The 19,649-nt window shown below is 46.1% G+C and overlaps 1 protein-coding gene across 2 annotated transcripts in view; it reads right to left on the bottom strand.

The window, feature by feature from the left end:
* tmco3 (transmembrane and coiled-coil domains 3) overlaps positions 1 to 16,492 on the bottom strand; it is an 83,360-nt gene extending 66,868 nt beyond the window's left edge. For both annotated transcript variants that reach the window (XR_011948733.1, XM_072514397.1), the window contains exons 1-4: positions 16,427 to 16,492; positions 14,633 to 15,147; positions 13,170 to 13,349; positions 8,717 to 8,908 (exon numbers count right to left, since the gene is read on the bottom strand). Coding sequence is in view for 1 of the 2 variants with exons in the window: in XM_072514397.1 (XP_072370498.1) it covers positions 8,717 to 8,908; positions 13,170 to 13,349; positions 14,633 to 15,091 (831 nt within the window). In the remaining variant the exon portion in view is untranslated. The remainder of the gene's footprint in view (positions 1 to 8,716; positions 8,909 to 13,169; positions 13,350 to 14,632; positions 15,148 to 16,426) is intronic.
* Between the last annotated feature and the right edge of the window lie 3,157 nt (positions 16,493 to 19,649).

Genomic DNA, 19,649 nt, shown 5'->3' with positions numbered 1-19,649 from the left:
TCGATCGCCAATGCGAACAGGGGGGACAGGGGGCACCCCTGCCTCGTCCCTCGGTACAGTCGAAAGTACTCCGACCTCCGCCGGTTCGTCACTACACTTGCCATCGGGGCTCTGTAAAGGAGCTTAACCCAATTGATAAACCCTCCCCCGAAACCAAACCTGCGCAGCACCTCCCAGAGGTACTCCCACTCTACTCGGTCAAAGGCCTTCTCCGCGTCCATAGCTGCCACTATCTCCGCCTCTCCCTCCTCCGATGGCATCATTATCATGTTTAAGAGCCTCCGCACATTGGTGTTTAGTTGCCTGCCCTTTACAAATCCCGTCTGGTCCTCGTGGATTACCCCCGGGACACAGTCCTCGATCCTCGTGGCCAGCACTTTTGCCAGCAACTTTGCATCCACATTGAGGAGCGAGATCGGCCTGTACGATCCACATTGCAGTGGGTCCTTGTCCCGCTTTAGGATCAAAGAAATTGTCGCTTCCGACATTGTCGGGGGCAGGGTCCCCTCCTCTCTTGCCTCATTAAAGGTCCTCATCAGTAGCGGGGCCAACAGGTCTGCGTACTTCCTGTAGAACTCCACCGGGAATCCGTCCGGTCCCGGGGCCTTCCCCGCCTGCATGCTCCCCAAACACTTGCTCAGCTCCTCCAACCCAATTGGTGCCCCCAAACCAGCCACCTCTTGCTCCTCCACCCTCGGGAATCTCAGCTGATCTAGGAATCGTCTCATCCCCTCTTCCCCCGCTGGGGGCTGGGATCTGTACAGCTCTTTATAAAAGGCCTTGAACACCTTGTTTATTTTCGTTGCACACCGAACCGTGGCTCCCCTTCCATCTTTGACTCCCCCTATTTCCCTCGCTGCCATCCTCTTACGGAGCTGGTGTGCCAGCATCCGACTAGCCTTTTCCCCATACTCGTAGGTCGCCCCCTGTGCTTTCCTCCACTGTGCCTCCACCTTCCCTGTGGTCAACAGGTCAAACTCCGTCTGGAGCCGTCGTCTTTCCCCAAGTAATCTTTCCTCCTGGGCCTCTGCGTATCTCCTGTCCACTCTCAAAATCTCCCCCACTAACCTCTCCCTTTCCATACCCTCTGTTTTCTCCCTATGAGCCCTAATGGAAATTAGCTCTCCCCTGATCACTACCTTCAACGCCTCCCATACCACCCCCACCCGCACCTCCCCGTTGTCGTTGGCCTCCAAGTACCTTTCGATACACCCCCTCACCTTCCCACACACCACCTCGTCCGTCAGCAGTCCCACATCCAGCCGCCACAACGGGCGTTGGTCCCTCTCCTCTCCCAACTCCAGTTCCACCCAGTGGGGGGCATGGTCCGAAACGGCTATAGCCGAATACTCCGTCCCCTCCACCCTCGGGATGAGCACCCTACCCAGAACAAAGAAATCTATCCGGGAGTAGGCTTTGTGTACATGGGAGAAGAAAGAAAATTCCCTGGCCTGCGGCCTTGCAAACCGCCATGGGTCCACTCCCCCCATCTGATCCATAAACCCCCTAAGTACCTTGGCCACCGCCGGCCTCTTTCCAGTCCTTGATTTGGAGCGGTCTAGTGCTGGATCCAACACTGTATTGAAGTCCCCTCCCATTATCAGGCCTCCTATCTCCAGGTCCAGAATGCGCCCCAACATGCGCTTCATGAACCCTGCATCATCCCAGTTCAGGGCGTATACGTTTACCAACACCACCCACATCCCTTGCAGCCTACCGCTCATCATTACATATCGCCCTCCATTGTCCGCTACAATAGTCTTGGCCTCAAATGACACCCGCTTTCCCACCAATATTGCCACCCCTCTATTCTTTGCGTCCAGTCCCAAGTGGAATACCTGTCCTACCCATCCCTTTCTTAGCCTGACTGGTCCGCCACCTTCAGGTGTGTCTCTTGGAGCATGGCCACGTCCGCCTTCAGTCCCTTTAAGTGCGCGAACACTCGAGCCCTCTTCACCGGCCCATTCAGGCCCCTCACATTCCACGTTATCAGCCGGATTGGCGGGGCTCTCACACACACACCCCCCCCCCCACCCCCCCCACCCCCCCCCCCCCCCACGCCCCGCCGACTAGCCATCTCCTTTTCTGGGCCAGTCCCGTGTCCACGCCTCCCTCACCCTCCAGTCCCCCAGAGGGGGGACCCCCGTCCCGACCACCTCTTCTGTGTCCCATTCCCTTTCGGCCAGTGCAGCAGCAACCCTTTCCCCCTCCCCCACCCTTCCCCTCCCCTCCCCCTCTAGACCCCTGTCTAGCTTTTTTGCTCCCCCCATGTCACTCCCGTAAGTCAGCTGACGCCTGCTGACCCCGGCTTCCCCCCGCTGTCCCATTGACCTCCCCGCGTGGGAGTCTCCCAATCCATATGCATTCCTTCGTTCCCCTCCCCGCCTTTCTTCCCGCGCGCGGGAAAACACCCCGCGCTTTCCAAAGCCCGCTCTGCCCCCTCTGGCGCAGCTCCTGTCGCGGCCTTGTCTCTCTCCCCCAGCCCATGTAACATTTCCTGCGCGTGATTGACCCCCTAGAAACAACAACCATCACACATCAAACCTCAAACATCCCCCCTACCCTCACAAACCCTCAGTTAGAGTCCAGCTTTTCGGCTTGGACAAAGGTCCACGCCTCTTCAGGCGTTTCGAAGTAATAGTGTTGGCCCTTGTATGTGACCCACAGTCGCGCTGACTGCAGCATTCCGAATTTCACTTCTTTCCGGTACAACGCCGCTTTGGCCCGGTTGAAACCCGCTCTCCGCTTTGCAACCTCCGTGCTCCAGTCCGGGTATATTCGGATCTCTGCATTGTCCCACTTACTGCTCCGCTCCTACTTGGCCCATCTCAGGACCCACTCTCTGTCCGTGAACCGGTGGAACCTCACCACCATCGCCCTTGGCGGCTCATTTGCCTGGGGCTTCTTCGCCAGCACCCGATGTGCCCCGTCCAACTCCAGCGGCCTCGAAGGGGCCTTCGTGCCCATCATCGCCTCGAGCATCGTGCTTGCGTATGCCCCAGCATCAGCCCCCTTCACTCCCTCAGGGAGACCCAGGATTCGCAGATTCTTTCTCCTCAACCTGTTCTCCAGGTCTTCGAGTCTTCCCGCCCACCTCTTGTTTAGGGCCTCGTTCTGCTCCACTCTCACCGCCAGACCCACGCGCTCGACCTCGTTCTGACTGACTCTTTTCTGTACCTCCTGGATCTTAGCTTCGTGGACCTTCTGGGTGATCCCATGTCCTTCAATTGCCGAAAGCATAGGCGCCAACATCTCGCGCTGCTCCTCGAAGCAGCGCTTGATGAACTCCTGCAGCTCCCCTTTGTCCCTGGCCGCCGCCATTTTTTTTTCTTTCCCTCGCTTCTCCCGTTGCTCCAGAGCCGCTCCTTTGGCCGTTACACCTCTGGTCCATTTAAAAAGTCTATGGAAACTCCTGAAAAAGGTCTGAGAGTCAGTTCCAGACGGGAGCTGCCGAATGCGCGACCTACTCCTCCATGGCCGCCACCGGAAGCCTCGTCCCTGCTTCTTCAATGGCCCTGGTAGATCCTTTCACAGTTGTTCCCTCTGCTGCTAGAATTCACCTTTGATAGAGTCAAGTCAGATTGCAGCTTTCAGCTTGCCCTTCCCCCGCCTGCATGCTGGAAGAGGCCCTGGTCTAAACCTGCAGCCAAAGCCAAATCCTTTACTGTTTCTGCCGGGTCTGGCAGCCAAAAGACACAACACTCCTGGGGGACACTGTCAGGGGAATGCTGCAGCCTTCTTCCCACACCGGGAAATGTCAAACAAATGCCGTGGGGGCCCTGTAAAAGAGCCCAAAAGTCCGTTCCAAGCGGGAGCTACCGAATATGCGACCTAGCTCTGCATAGCCGCACCCGGAAGTTCTGTTTGGGGATTATCAAACACTAGGGACTAAATTAAAGAACAGGTCCTCCAGGGTTATAATCTCTGGATTACTACCCGAGCCACGTGCCAATTGGCATAGGGTTGAGAAAATTAGGGAAGTTAACACGTGTCTAAAGGAGTGGTGCGGGAAAGAGGGATTCCATTTCATGGGGCATTGGCATCAGTTCTGGGGCAGGAGGTACCTGTACCGTTGGAACGGTCTTCACCTGAACCATTCTGGGACCAGTGTTCTAGCGAATAGGATAAATAGTCACAAGGACTTTAAACTAGCAAGTTGGGGGGATGGGAAATGTAAAGCTATGGACAGTATAATGGTTAATGGAGATCAAGGCAGCAGGTTACGTGACAGGTTATGTAGAGATATGGGTTCAAAGACAAGGAAAATTAGGAGAAAGGGTAAGAGGAAAAATAAATTGCGAAATGTTACTGATCAAGGTGTTAGGATTCATAACAAAGACATAAAAAACAGCACAAGTGTACTTTACCTGAATGCTCGTAGTATACGGAATAAGGTAAATGAGTTGATGGCGCAAATCATCGTGAATGACTATGATTTAGTGGCCATTACTGAAACATGGTTAAAAGATGGTCACGACTGGGCGTTAAATATCCAAGGGTATCAGACTATACGAAAGGATAGAATGGACGGTAAGGGCGGTGGTGTAGCTTTGTTGTTTAAGGGTGGCATCTGGGCAATAGTAAGGGATGATATTGGTGCTATGGAGGACAAGGTTGAATCAATTTGGGTGGAAATCAGGAATAGTAAGGCGAAAAGGACACTGATAGGAGTAGTGTCTTTAGGCCACCAAATAGTAACAGGATGGTAGGGCAGGCAATAAGCAAAGAAATAACGGATGCATGTAGAAATGGTACAGCGGTTATCATGGGAGATTTTAATCTGCATATCGATTGGTTTAACCAGGTTGGCAAAGGCAGCCTTGAGGAGGAGTTTATAGAATGTGCCCGGGATAATTTCCTGGAACAGTATGTAATGGAACCTACAAGGGAACAAGCAGTCCTAGATCTGGTCCTGTGTAATGAGGCAGGATTGATTAATGATCTCATAGTTCGGGATCCTCTTGGAAGGAGCGACCACAATATGGTGGAATTTAAAATACAGTTGGAGGATGACAAGGTAAAATCAAACACTCGTGTTTTGTGCTTAAACAAAGGCAATTACAATGGGATGAGAGAAGAACTAGCTAAGGTAGACTGGGAGCAAAGACTTCATGGTGAAGCAGTTAAGGAACAGTGGAGAACCTTCCGAGCGATCTTTCACAGTGTTCAGGAAAGGTTCATACCGACAAAAAAGACGGTAGAAAGGGGGGAAATCGACCGTGGATATCTAAGGAGGTGAGGGAGAGTATCAATTTGAAGGAAAATACATACAAAGTGGCAAAAATTAGTGGGAGACTAGAGGACTGGGAAGTCTTTAGGGGACAACAGAAAGCTACTAAAAAAGCCATAAAGAAGAGTAAGGTAGACTATGAAAGTAAACTTGCTCAGAACATAAAAGCAGATAGTAAAAGCTTCTACAAATATATAAGACAAAAAAGAGTGGCTAAGGTAAATATTGGTCCTTTGGAAGATGAGAAGGGAGATTTAATAATAGGAGACGGGGAAATGGCTGAGGAGCTGAACAGGTGTTTTGGGTCAGTCTTCACAGTGGAGGACACAAATAACATGCCGGTGACTGATGGAAATAAAGATATGATAGGTGAGGACCTTGAGATGATTGTAATCACTAAGGAGGCAGTATTGGGCAAGCTAATGGGGCTAAAGGTAGACAAGTCTCCTGGCCCTGATGGGATGCATCCCAGAGTGTTAAAAGAGATGGCTAGGGAAATTGTAAACGCACTAGTGATAATTTATCAAAATTCACTAGACTCTGGGGTGGTCCCAGAGGATTGGAAAGTAGCAAACGTGACACCACTGTTTAAAAAAGGAGGTCGGCAGAAAGCGGGTAATTATAGGCCGGTAAGCTTAACTTCGGTTGTAGGGAAAATGCTGGAATCTATCATTAAGGAGGAAATAGCGGGGCACCTGGAGGGCAATTGTCCCATTGGGCAGACGCAGCATGGGTTCACAAAGGGTAGGTCGTGTCTGACTAATTTGATAGAATTTTTTGAGGACGTTACCAGTGCAGTAGATAACGGGGAGCCAATGGATGTGGTATATCTGGATTTCCAGAAAGCTTTTGACAAGGTGCCACACAAAAGGTTGCTGCATAAACTAAAGATGCATGGCATTGAGGGTAAAGTGGTAGCATGGGTAGAGGATTGGTTAACTAACAGAAAGCAGAGAGTGGGGATAAATGGGTGTTTCTCTGGTTGGCAACCTGTAACTAGTGGGGTCCCTCAAGGATCAGTGTTGGGCCCACAGTTGTTCACAATTTACATAGACGATTTGGAGTTGGGGACCAAGTGCAATGTGTCAAAGTTTGCAGTCGACACTAGGATGAGTGGTAAAGCAAAAAGTGCAGAGGATACCGGAAGTCTGCAGAAGGATTTGGATAGGTTAGGTGAATGGGCTAGGGTCTGGCAGATGGAATTCAATGTTGCCAAGTGCGAGGCTATCCATTTTGGGAGGAATAACAGCAGAATGGATTATTATTTAAACGGTAAGATGTTAAAACACGCTGCTGTGCAGAGAGACCTGGGTGTGCTGGTGCACGAGTCGCAAAAAGTTGGTGTGCAGGTGCAACAGGTGATTAAGAAGGCTAATCGAGTTTTGTCTTTCATTGCTAGAGGGATGGAATTCAAGACTAGTGAGGTTATGCTGCAATTGTATAGGGTGTTGGTGAGGCCGCATCTGGAGTATTGTGTTCAGTTTTGGTCTCCTTACCTGAGAAAGGACATATTGCCACTGGAGGGAGTGCAGAGGAGATTCACTAGGTTGATCCCAGAGTTGAGGGGATTAGATTATGACGAGAGGTTGAGTAGACTGGGACTGTACTCATTGGAGTTTAGAAGGATGCAGGGGGGATCTTATTGAGACATATAAAATTATGAAGGGAATAGATAGGATAGATGCGGGCAGGTTGTTTCCACTGGGCGGGGAAAGCAGAACTAGGAGGCATAGCCTCAAAATAAGGGGAAGTAGATTTAGGACCGAGTATAGGAGGAACTTCTTCACCCAAAGGGTTGTGAATCTCTGGAATTCCTTGCCCAGTGAAGCAGTTGAGGCCCCTTCTTTAAACGTTTTTAAGAAAAAGATAGATGCCTTTCTAAAGAATAAAGGGATTCGGGGATATGGTGTACGGGCCGGAGAGTGGAGCTGAGTCCACAAAGATCAGCCATGATCTCATTAAATGACGGAGCAGGCTCGAGGGACCAGATGGCCTACTCCTGTTCCTAGTTCTTATGTAAGCCCCTAGTCGCCACATTACAGCACCTGTTCGGGGAGGCTAGTACGACATCTCCTCTGCCTTGTACCTTCTAGATGGTGAACAGGCTTTGGGAACTCAGGATGTTGACAGTGAAAGACTCAGTGATGTTGATGCCATTGAATATCAAGGCCTTGATGTCACGCTTTGTCAAATGCTGCCTTGATGTCAAGGGCAGTCATGCTTACCTCACCTTATAAAAATTGGTATACAGAGAGAGAGACGAAGAAATGTTTATACAATAACAGTACCATCTCATCATTTGTATTCCTTTATTCCACTAATAGTACAAAGGACTTGCATTTTTTTTAAAGTTGTTTCTAGGCATTAAATTGCTAGTTTCATTTTTGCCTTAATGAATACCTTTGTTATTTGGAATTTAGATTAATGAGGTAAAACTGAGCAAAAGGGGTACAGAAATTCTGCCAACCTGACTTGAAGACTGTTAAACATAGTGATGGATTACGCTGCAGTCAGATGCTAAGCTAACAAATAAAAACATCTTTCTGAATTAGAATTGCATTTATTCTTCATATTCATAGAATCTCTACAGCGGAAGCCATTCGACCCATCAAGTCTGCAACAACCCTCCGAAAGAATATCCTACCCAGACCAGCGCCCCACCCTATCCTCGTAACCCCACCTAACATTTTGGACACTAAAGGCAATTTAGCATGACCAATCCACCTAACCTGCACATCTTTAGACTGTGGAGGAAACCGGAGCACCCTGAGGAAGCCCATGGGGAGAACTTGAAAACTCCACACAGTCATCCAAGGTGGGAATTGACCCCAGGTCCCGGATGCTGTGAGGCAGCAGTACTAACTCCCGTGCCGTCATGCCGTCTCTTCCAATTTATGTATGATCCACAAATTAATATTTTGCTTTTAATGTCCTCCTCTATATTAAAAACATAAATAACAAAGAAGGCCAAGACAGAACCTTGGATGATCTCACTGGCAAACTATCAGAGGACAATCTAAAGAATGTGGATGGTTTCATGTCACAACCTCAATGATGACCTCTAACCAACAAGTATTCAAGCTAACACCTTAAAACTAATGAAATAGATAGAATTGACAGAAATAGTTTTAGATTTCTTCTGGTTCAAGAAGTTGATGTCTCAGTTTCACAAGAAATGGATAAAACTCTGCCCTTACAGTAGTTATTGGTTATCTGATTAGAGAATGCCAGAGCCGACTAATCACAGACAACATCTGAAGCGCTGCTGGTTCAATAGCAACAGATAGAGCTCCAAATTATTTCAATAAAGCATTTGTCTTGGGCCTCAATACAGTTCTATCCAAATGCTATGAACAGGTAGGTTTATTCTTCCATCAGGACTTGGTGTTCTGCAATCCACCTTACAGTCACCAAGAAAGCCATTCAGCAAATGAGAAGAAAAAAAGAGCCCTAGTTACAAAGATAAAAAACATAGGCCCCAATTACCTTTATAAAATGAATATCAGCTCGAGGGATGGTCGAGTCCCTAGGTTTGGTCAATATATACTGGTTGTTCTGAGAGTCAATGAGCATGCTCAGCCCCAAACCACCCTCTACGTTATGCACCGAAAGGTTGTGCTTATGGTCTTCCTCATCCTCTTCAACTCTGATAACTGCTTCAACATTTCCACCACGGACCTGAAAAATAAAATTACTGTCATTCCACACTGTGGTAGACCAATTGATGCTAATTATCACATTTGGGCCAGATACATTCAGCACAGTCCCAATTCAATAACTATTCATTGTCACAACTGATTGCCAGAATCAATGCAAGTGCCCAGAGAGACTCCAGTAGAAGATGCTGCAACACTAGGATTTACTCATTGCTGAGATGTTTGTAAACAAAGCAGATTCCAGTTTTCACCAATCACAATTTTCAATACATTTTATTTGAAATACAGTTACATTAACAAACGGTAATCAATTTGCAACAGGTTACAAATAGTTTTTAAAAAGAAAATCCCCCGTTTCCCCCCTCCCCAAATTAAGCCCCTATTCCTCCCATCTACCACTAAGCACCCCCTTCCCCTACCCTTTGGCGACGAAAGTTTCTTTAAACAGGGATAGAAAGTGCTGCCATCTTACAAAGAACAGTTCTTCTGCCCCAGAGTGCGTATTTCATTTTCTCTAACTGCAAGAATTTGACCAGATCTCCAAGCCATGCCAAACCCTGGTGGCACCGCCGATGTCCAACTCAATAGGATTTGTCGCCTTGCAATCAGCGTGGCGAAGGTCACCACGTCAGCCCCCATTAAATGTCTCCAATGTTCCTCCTGAAAGCGTTCTTTCGTAGGCTGGTCAGATGAATTTTGGAGTTTGTGTGGGCAGGTACAACTCCCAGAATTCGGAGAATCTTTTTGCAAAGAGGGTGGAAGGTGCGGGTTGGCACTCCCAAACCTAAAATTTAGGGCGATACAGTGGCACAGTGGTTAGCATTGCTGCCTCACAGCTCTAGGGTCCCAGGTTCAATTCCGGCCTTGGGTAACTGTGTGAAGTTTGCATTTTCTCTGTGTCTACGTGGGTTTCCTCTGGGTGCTCCGGTTTCCTCCCACAGTCCAAAGATGTGCAGGTTAGGTGGATTTGCCATGCCAAATTGCCCCTTAGTGTCCAAAAGGGTAAGTTGGGTTACGGGGATAGAGTGGACTTAAGTAGGGTGAACTTTCCAAGGGCCAGGGCAGACTCAATGGGCCGAATGGCCTCCTTCTGCACTGTAAATTCTATGATTCCATGAAACCTATTATAGTACTACTGGACAGCAAGCCTAGAGAAGGTGAGGCGTTGGTGGGGCGGGGGGTGGAAGAGAGAAAAAGAGATCATCAGAATGGGTTTGGGTGAAGGAGGTCTCCTGTGTGAGATCGAGTTTGAGGGCCTTGGCGGCAGCCCCAATCCCGTTCGCACATGACAGATATACTAGGAATCCTTTGGTTGCATCTTTTCTCAGAATATGGAACCAATTGAGGTGGCACTTTGAGCTAAGAGGCATGTCGACACTGGTCCCATTATGTAGGGAACATCGTTTTTTGCCAGGAAAGATGGATGTGGTGTACGGTAGGTGGTTCAAGGAAGGAGTAGAATGGTTGAGTGGCCTATTTATTGAAGGAATTTTTGCGAAAGTGGAGGAATTACATGGGAAATTGGAGTTGCCTAGGGGGAGCAAATTTAGATACATTCAGGTCCGGAACTTTGCATGCAAAGAACTGCCCTTGTTTCCTCATCTGCCGGCACAGACACTACTGGAGAGAGCTAGGGGAGAGGAATATTGGAGACATTTATGGGTGGCAACTGGGAACTGATATGGTGCCAATTGAAGAAATAAGGAAAAGGTGGCAGGAGGAGTTGGGAATTGAGCTTTGGAATAGAATCATAGAATCCACAGTGCAGAAGGAGGCCCCCGGAAAGAGCGCCACCCAACCCCACGCCTCCACCCCACCCCCACCCCTTTGGACACTAAGGGCAATTTATCATGGCCAATCCACCTAACCTGCATGTCTTTGGACTGTGGGAGGAAACGGAGCACCCGGAGGAAACCCACGCAGACACGGGGAGAACGTGCAGACTCCGCAGAGACAGTGACCCAAGCTGGGAATCGAACCTGGGACCCTAGTACTGTGAAGCCACAGTGCTAACCACTGTGCTACCGTGCCGCCAAATATTGGATGTGTAGTGAAATATGATGGTTACTGTTTAACCATTTGTTTTTCCTCGATGTATTTTTAAATTCAGAAAGTTGTGTCCGGAACAAAAACCTCTTGCCAAGTTCGAAAATTAGGATATAACTTTATAAGCACCGTAAGAGTGATAGTCAGATTTTAATTCACAAAGTGAGCATGAACTTAATTTCGCTGTCTAGTACAGTCTGAAGAAAGGAGCAGCATCAATTCAGAGAGTTTCCACCTACAGCGTTAGATGCACATCAACACTGGGATATTCTGGGCATTGAGTGTTCTGTCCCAGGACATAGTCGCAATTCAAGATGTACTTGAGATTTGAGTCGACTAGCTGCGATAATGTACAACTACCTGCAGAGTACCTTCTCATAGTTAAGCTGCGACCAAAGTTTAAAGAACCCCATCTAACCTCGTAATGGCAGAACCACCCACAACCATCATATCAGAGCATCACACTGGACGTTGATCCGATATTCAGAGCTGACACTTCATGTTTCTTCTCGAGGCTATTGGGGTTGGGGTTTGAACCCAAACCATCTGACCAAGATAAGAATACTGACAGGATACCAGTGGTGACTCTTATCTCGAGCTGCTGGTATTTTAACACCATAACTTGTCAGCACTTTCAGAATCACAAGCAGGAATACCAGCACTCAGCAGATGGCTCTCTCGGAGACAGAATAGTTTGTAGCGCACATACTACATTTGTGTGCATTTCCTGTGATCAACTTACCTCTATTTTAAACTCCATTCTCCCTGTTTATTCCAGATTCTGCCCAATCCTAGTTCTCCCTAACTGTACAATAAACTCCTCAATACTCACAGATTGGTTCAGAAAATATTTCCCTCATCTGCTTCACTTCTCAATAAATGTACAAACAATGGAATGTATTTCACACTAACATTTAAATTCATTATTGATCCTGGTGCTTTTTAATGTCTTCATTGAAATGTTTAATCAAAGGCTTTCACCTGTCTCAGATGCCTCATCCTGGAGTTGATACATGTCCCTGGCACGGTGAAAAGTGGAAAATCAATTGTTCTCTCTGGGCAGTACAGTGTATTGAATTCTCCATTGAAACATCAGAATCAGAAAGTGTATTCAGCCCAGTGTCTATCCCCTTTGGAACCACAATCATTTATTTCAGAAGAAATATTAGGAATGTAATCAACCCAAATTCTAACTGCTGTTAGAGTCAGAGATACCAGGAGTGTCCAAGAGCCCCAGGAATGAGGAATTACAGTATCAATTTGAGGGGTCAGCCTTTTGGCACTGAGGTATGGAGAAATGTCTTCATTCAAAATAGAGTGTGAACTTTTGGAATTCTCTACACCATGGAACTGTAAATGCTCATTTAATATCTTCAAGACAGAGGTCAATAAACTTTTGGATACTAAAGGAATCACGGGCTATGGGGAGAGTGCATACTCTGCATCAGATCTGCAAGCCACTCTCCATCTCTTCAATTCTGTATACAAGAAACTTGGTCTGTTCTTGAATGTTGCTAAATCAAAACTCATATAGCAACTTACACTTGGTCAGCCAAATATTCCACCTCCCATATATGTTGTATTAGAGGCTCTAGAAAAAGTTGAGCACTTCAAACAGATTGACAGCCACCTCTCTCAAATGGCCCCCATCCATGAGGGGATCCAACACCGGATCAACTGAATCAGCTGGGCCTTCTACAAACTATGGAAGTGAGTTTTTGACATCAAAGACCTGTAAAATCAACTTCAATGGAATGGCTAGTGTCTGCATGGCTGAAAATCTCTTCCCCAGGTCCTATTTTCTTAACTATCAAAGGTTCCAGGGGAGGACAAAGAATAATCTTCAAAGACATTCTTAAGCTCTCTGTGAAGCACAGCAGCATTGACATTAATATCTGGGAGGAGTTTGCTACCAATTGTTCAAAATGGCAGCAGCTTGCCCATTAAGCTGCATCACACTTTGTGTCCTAACATACTAATGATGAGGCCGAGAAGAAAAGGATGCAAATCCTGAATTCTGGACCCCACTACCCCTGGTATCCAAAGATCTGTGGGTCAGTGGCTGGTTCAGTCACAAACTCATGACCCCGAGTAGACGCCATCCTTAAATTGATGGCCAGCCAATAACAGATAGTGCAGGAAGCTGTAGATGAGGTAGAAGATCAGTCATTATTTTACAAGCTAAATGGCCAACTCCAGCTCCTACCTCTTTACTAAGTCTTTAATCAACAACTCACCAGCTTGTTGTTGTCAAACATATGGTCGTCAATCTCCTCCTCCAATCGGTCAGCAGCCTTCCGCACATCTTCAAGGATTTCATCAAGGATTGACAAGCTTCTGTTTGCATGCTGCATATTTTTAAGTGCCTCAGCTTGGTGTTTCTCTGCAGCCAATAACTCCACATATTCTTTTTCTTCCTGTATATGAAAGAGGGCAGCAAAAGTAGCAATAGATTAATCGTTGACTGGTTGCTGAGTATTTCCAGCTCCATCTGTCAACAGATGGGCTGTTGTAACTGGGAGAAGGGAGAGGGGTAGGGAGAGGAAACTTTATTAAAAAAAGATACATCTCAGTGCATCCTCCCCAGTGACTGCCAGAAACATCACAACCCAAAAAGAATCGTAAAACAATAAATAATCCCAAAGGGAGGAAACAATATCCACTGGCTCCCGATTTCTGAGGTTCTGCTCTGAAGAGAATAATTTTCTCTCTCTCCAACTCCAGATTTTATTTTTGCTTTCAAATCTCCTCCATCTCTCCCACTCATTCTCCAGCTCTGCAAATCACAGGTTCCCTTCCACCCTCACTCCAATCATAGATTCCGTCTTTGGAGGAGCAGTTGGGAGGGAACCTACTATTGGTGAAGCTGCAGCTGTGATGAAAGGGAGTTAATGATGCAGGAGTGGGAAAAGAAACCATTTCTGAAGTTTCTCTAGTTATGATTAGATAGATATCAGAGGAACCAAGCGAGGGAAGCCCTGCTAAACTGAGAAAGACAGGTGATACAATGGTGTGAGGTGGCTTGTTCATGCTAAAAGGGCTGAAAGGACAAGGCGAGATAGTGCCAACTGCCAGTCACATAGGATATCATTGCAACTTTGATTACCTAAAATGGGTGGGTTGTCAGCAAATCATACTGGATGGGGGCCTCAGATAAGAGAGGACAAAGACAAGGACTGAGCGTACCATCTCCTGGATATTAATAATCTTTTATTATTGTCATAAGGCTTACATTAACACTGCAATGAAGTTATTGTGAAAATCCCCTAGTCGCCACACTCCAGCACCTGTTCGGATACAGTGAGGGAGAGTTCAGAATGTCCAAATCAACTAACAGCACGTCTTTCAGGACTTGTGGGAGGAAACCGGAGCACCCGGAGGAAACCCCACACAGACTTACACCAGCTGAAGAAGGAGCTTTGAAGGAATGAGGAGGATCAAGCCTACAGCCTAAACCTGGGACCATTGAGTACACATTAGTATCACTTCATCAGATGTTGGAAAAGCAATATCATTCAGGAGGAGAAACGTATTCATTTTTCAGATACTACCGCTTGCAAGTTTTTTTTTCAAACTTTTGCAATGTGCATTGGTGGGTGGCTGTATAATGAGAATCAGGTTGGGAGCATGGAGAATAGTAAAGCCAGTTTTTCCAGAAGTTATGATGTATAACAAAGAAAAACAAAGAAAAAATGCTGACCTTTATAGCAGCTTCTCTTAAGGCTTCCAGACGTTGTTTGCTGCTTTCTCTCATGTTCACAATATCTTTGTAATCCCCTTGAAGTACTCTTTCAAGTCCATGGACTGCCTGGAAGACTGATTTCTCACTTTCATTCAACTCCTTCTGGAAGATCTCAAAGGTATGTACCTGGAAGATCTTTTCTTCCACTGACAGTCCTGAGTCTATTCCGACGGCTTTAATTGCTTTCTTCAGTTTGTTGAGCACCACATTCTTCTGACGAAGCATGCCTGACAACTTCTTGCAATTCTCCATGATCCACAGTGTCCCCTTTGTGATTGCTGCTCCTCTCCCTCGGTGCAGTTTGATTGCATGTTTGGCCACATCGACATACTCTGCTGCTTGCACCAAGCAGCAGGAAGCCAGGATAAAAACAATCCACAGGATTTCAGATTTAGCCCGCTTCATTTGTCGACACATAATTCACAGCTACAGAAAGACAGTCTGAAAAATCTCCAATTTGTATCATTCCAATCCTGAAACAGAATAAATAATCAAAATGACAGCAATTTTAACTACACCAAAACTGGGCAATACGAAGTGTGTGCAATGCCATGAGTTACTTTACAAAAACACAATTTCATTCCTCATCCATTAAAAGTTCAGCCACCAAAAGACATCACAAAGCAGACATTTCTTGTTTAAACAGTACAGGTTTGGTCAAATTTGACTCTCAAATTAGCCATCCACTGATTCCCATCCTTCTACCCATACTTACCTCAGAATGTTTTTTCCCTCCGACAATTATAAAATTGAATTTTCCACAATTAAACTTTAAATATGTATGATAAGTCAATGTTAGGATGTGCTTATTGCAGTATTACTCTAGGCATATTCAGGTAGATAAACAAACTTGCATTTGAACCAGAATTTCTCTTATGCAGAAATTATGCCAAAATCAATGCCAATGGAACAGTTCAACTTCCCAGATTGCAACATAAATCCAGCGTGAACAAGCCCAAATACAGAGCCACCAGTTCCATGTGGGCTGTTATCTTCTTTAATTGAACCTCACTCACAATACATTTCTGCTGTTTATGGGGTAGGCACAATAAGAATGCCAATCCAGCTGTTAAGGTTCTTCTGAGTTACAATGCAATGGAATATTCTCCATTTACCTGGATGGGTGCAGATCTACAGCAGCGCTCAAAGCTCCATCCAGGCCAACAAGGACATACAATTCATACATTGTCACTGGGTCAAAAACCTGGGAGCCCTTCGGTACAAGGATTTCAGAGTTTTGAGAAGGCTCACCGCCTTGGGGACAATTGGCAGATAGGCAGCAATCAGTCGCATCAGTGATTAATAATAAAAACAAACAGTCATGGAAGGTGGAAGTGAAGGAATGGTTCAAGCAGATCAGTAGTTGCAGTTTTATGGTGAATGGAGTACAAAATGATTCTGTTGTCATTAAACTCCCTCTTCAAAAAGATTCTCAAAACTCAACCAAGCTGTGGACATTCCTTAGTTTAAAAGTTGTGCTGTAAATGTAAGTTGTGATTGAAAAATGATTCCACAGAATGCCAGGATCAATGCAGAGTCAAAGGGTGAGCCAATACAGTAAACACAGCATTAAAATGACATTAAACAGCAGAGAAACCAGCCCCATCGTTCAGTGTAGATGTTAATACCCTGCCACCAGGCTTCGTCCCACCCTGTCAACATTTACAGTACGTATCCAACTTCCCCTTAAATCCACCTGAACAATTGGCCTCCAGCCACTCCCAGGTAGGTAATAAGGTGCACCTCCCTCACCCTCAAGTTCTGCCATCTTCCCTCCTCTCCTCTCCGCTCCGCACCTCGGCTACGTCACCACCCGGATGGCATCACGCGACCCCCGGCTGACGCGATGACGCAACGCGCATCCTTCTCACGTCAGCTGCTGGGGTGCCAAGGCGCGCGATTTCAGACATCCGGACCGAGTCACCAGGAGGCGGGGCCTATCGGCCGGCCGGTGGCTAGCAACCGCAGTCATGAGAGTGAGTGGTAATAGTCCGCTTGGGTAGAAGGTTGTGATAAGGAAGGGAAAAGCACGGTTTCTGCGGGGGATGAGGGGGTGGTTCAAATCCTGCTCCTGACCCACATGAAGTGCTGTAAAAGTCACTCACTTTGGGCATCCTTTCATTACCACATTTACCCTTGAAATTCGCAACTCATCGAATGACAAGTAGTCCATGTTCAAATGCTGCAAGATCAAGGCGATAGCCAGATTTGGGCTGACAAAAGGCAAGTAACAGTGACCCCACACAATACCAGGCAATGGCCATCTCCAAGAAAAGAGAGAATTTAAACATCGTTGACATCACGCAATGGCCATCTCCAAGAAAAGAGAATTTAAACATCGTTGACACCACACAAGTTAGAGGCAAGGATATCTCCAAAAAAGAGAGAATTTAAACATCATCCCTTGACATTCAATGTCATTACCATCTGTCCCCCACTGTCAACATTCTGGGGGGTTACCATTGATCAGAAACTGAACTGGACTATCCATATTAATACTGGCTATCAGAGCAGGACAAATCGTGCAGCAACTAGCTCACCTGACTCCCAGAAGCCTATCCACCATGTACAAGTCAGGAGTGTAATGGAATAGTCTCCACCTGCCTGAATGAGTGCAGCTCCAAGAAATTTGACACCATCCTGGACAAAGCAGCCCTTTTGATTGCTATCCTTTCCACAAACATTCACTCCACCACCGATAAACAGTGACAGCTATGTGTACTATCTACAAGATGCACTTCAGGATCGCACTAAGTTTCCTCAGGCAGCACCTTCCAAAGCCACGACTGTCGTGTTATTCACCCTGGGTAACACGGACTGCAACTGGATGCAGTTGTACTGTAAAGTAGACACCAAACTTAGACGTTAGTTCAATATGTTTTATTGAACTTCTGGAGCAGTGCACACAGCTTGCTGTGGGTTGACACTCTACTAATCTAAGTGTGCTAACTATAACAAACTAGACCAGACTAGCTCTGAGCCACGTGTAGAAGGTACTAACCGATATATACACCCTGACTGTCACTACAGTTGTCACCAGTGGAAAAAGGCAGAGTGCTGATGCCTCGTGTGTTTTATAGTGGGAAACCCCCCTCTAGTGTTCTGCCTGGTTATTGGTTGTGTTCTGTCCTGTGTGTTGATTGGCTGTACAGGGTGTCTGTCACTGCCTGTCTGTATCTCATTATGTGCATGAGTGCATATCATGACAACGATCACTACCATCTAGAAGGACAAGGGCAGCAGATACCTGGAAACACCACCACCTAGAGGTTCCCCTCCAAGCCACTCACCATTCTGACTTGCAAATATATTGTTGCTGGGTGAAAATCCTAGAACTCCTTCCCTAACAGAGTTGGGGGTGTATCTACAACACATGGGCCTCAGCGGTTAAATAAGGAGGCCTTTGGGGGCAATTAGGGATGGGAAACAAATGCTGCCTTCAAAAAAATTAATAAAACATTCACGTTTCCTCTCCTGTTAATTCTTTGATAATAACCTTATAGATCTCTGCAACATGCACTGAATATAACGGATGAAAAATTACTTTTTATAGTCAGAATGAAGATTTAAATATTTGCACATTGACCAAACTATGGCTTACAAGGGAAATTAGAGATAGTATTAGATCCAAAGAAAGAGCATACAAATTAGCCAAGGAAAACAATAGATCTGAGGATTACTGAATTTAGAATTCTGCAAAGGAAGACCAAGGGTTGATTAGGAAAGGAAAATAGAGTAAGAGAGTAAGCTTGCAGGGAACATAAAAATTGACTAAAAGTGCCTATAGGTATGTGAACAGAAAAAGATTGATGAAGAAAAATATAGGTCCCTTAGAAACGGGAATTTATAATGAGGAATAAAGAAATGACTGACCAACTAAATACATACTTTGGTTCTATCTTTATAAAGGAGGACACAAATAACACCAGAAATGTTGGGAAGCAAAGGGTTTAATGAGAGGGAGGAACTGAAGGAGATCATTATTAGTAGAGAAGTGGTGTTGGTGGGATTGAAGGCTGATAAATCCTCAGGGCTTGATAATCTACATCCCAGAGTAATTAAGGAAGTGGCCCGAGAAATAGTGGATGCATTGGTGGTCATCTTCCAAGATTCTATAGACTCTGGAACAGTTCCTACAGATTGGAGGATAGCTAATGTAAGCCTACAATTTAAAAAGGGAGATAGAGAGAAAACAGGAAATTAGAGACCAGTAGCTCTGTGGTAGTGGGGAAAATTCTAGAATCCATTATCAAAGATTCTATAGCAGAGCCCTTGGAAAACAGTGGCAGGGTTGGACAGAGTCAGCATGGACCCATGAAAGGGAAATCATGCTTGACAAATCTACTGGAATTCTTTGAAGATGTAACTGGTAGAGTTGACAAGGGGGAGCCAGTGGATGTTATGTATTTGGACTTTCAGCAATCTTTCAACAAAGTCCCATATAAGAGATTAGCGTGCAAAATTAATGTGAGATGGATAGAAAACTGGTTGACAGACAGGAAACACAAAGTAGGAATTAACGTGTCTTTTTCCAAATGGCAGGAACCCCAGCTTTTTGCTGTATTTAATATTTAGATGAGGGTGTTAAATGTAATATCTCCAAATTTGCAGGTGACCCAAAACTGGGTGGGAGGGTGAGCTGTGATGAGGATGCAGAGATCCTTCATTGTGATTTGGACAAGTTGAGTGAGTGGGCAAATTAATGGCAGGTCCAGTATAATTTGGAGAAATGCAAGGTTATCCACTTTGCTAGCAGAACCGGGATGGCAGATTATTATCTGAATTGCCATAAATTAAGAGAGGGGAAGGTGCAACAAGACCTGGGTGTTCTCGTACACCAGTCGCTGCAGATGCAGCAGGCACTAAAGGAGGCAAATGGTATGTTGCCTTCATAGCAAGAGGATTCGAGTGCAGGAGCAGTGACGTCTTGCTGCAATTATGCAGGGCCTTGTTGAGGCCACAAGTGGAATATTGT

The sequence above is a fragment of the Scyliorhinus torazame genome, chromosome 8 (genome assembly GCF_047496885.1).
Source record: "Scyliorhinus torazame isolate Kashiwa2021f chromosome 8, sScyTor2.1, whole genome shotgun sequence".
NCBI lineage: Eukaryota > Metazoa > Chordata > Chondrichthyes > Carcharhiniformes > Scyliorhinidae > Scyliorhinus > Scyliorhinus torazame.
Note: the sequence above shows the minus strand (reverse complement) of the source record. Positions and strands in the feature narration are given on the sequence as shown.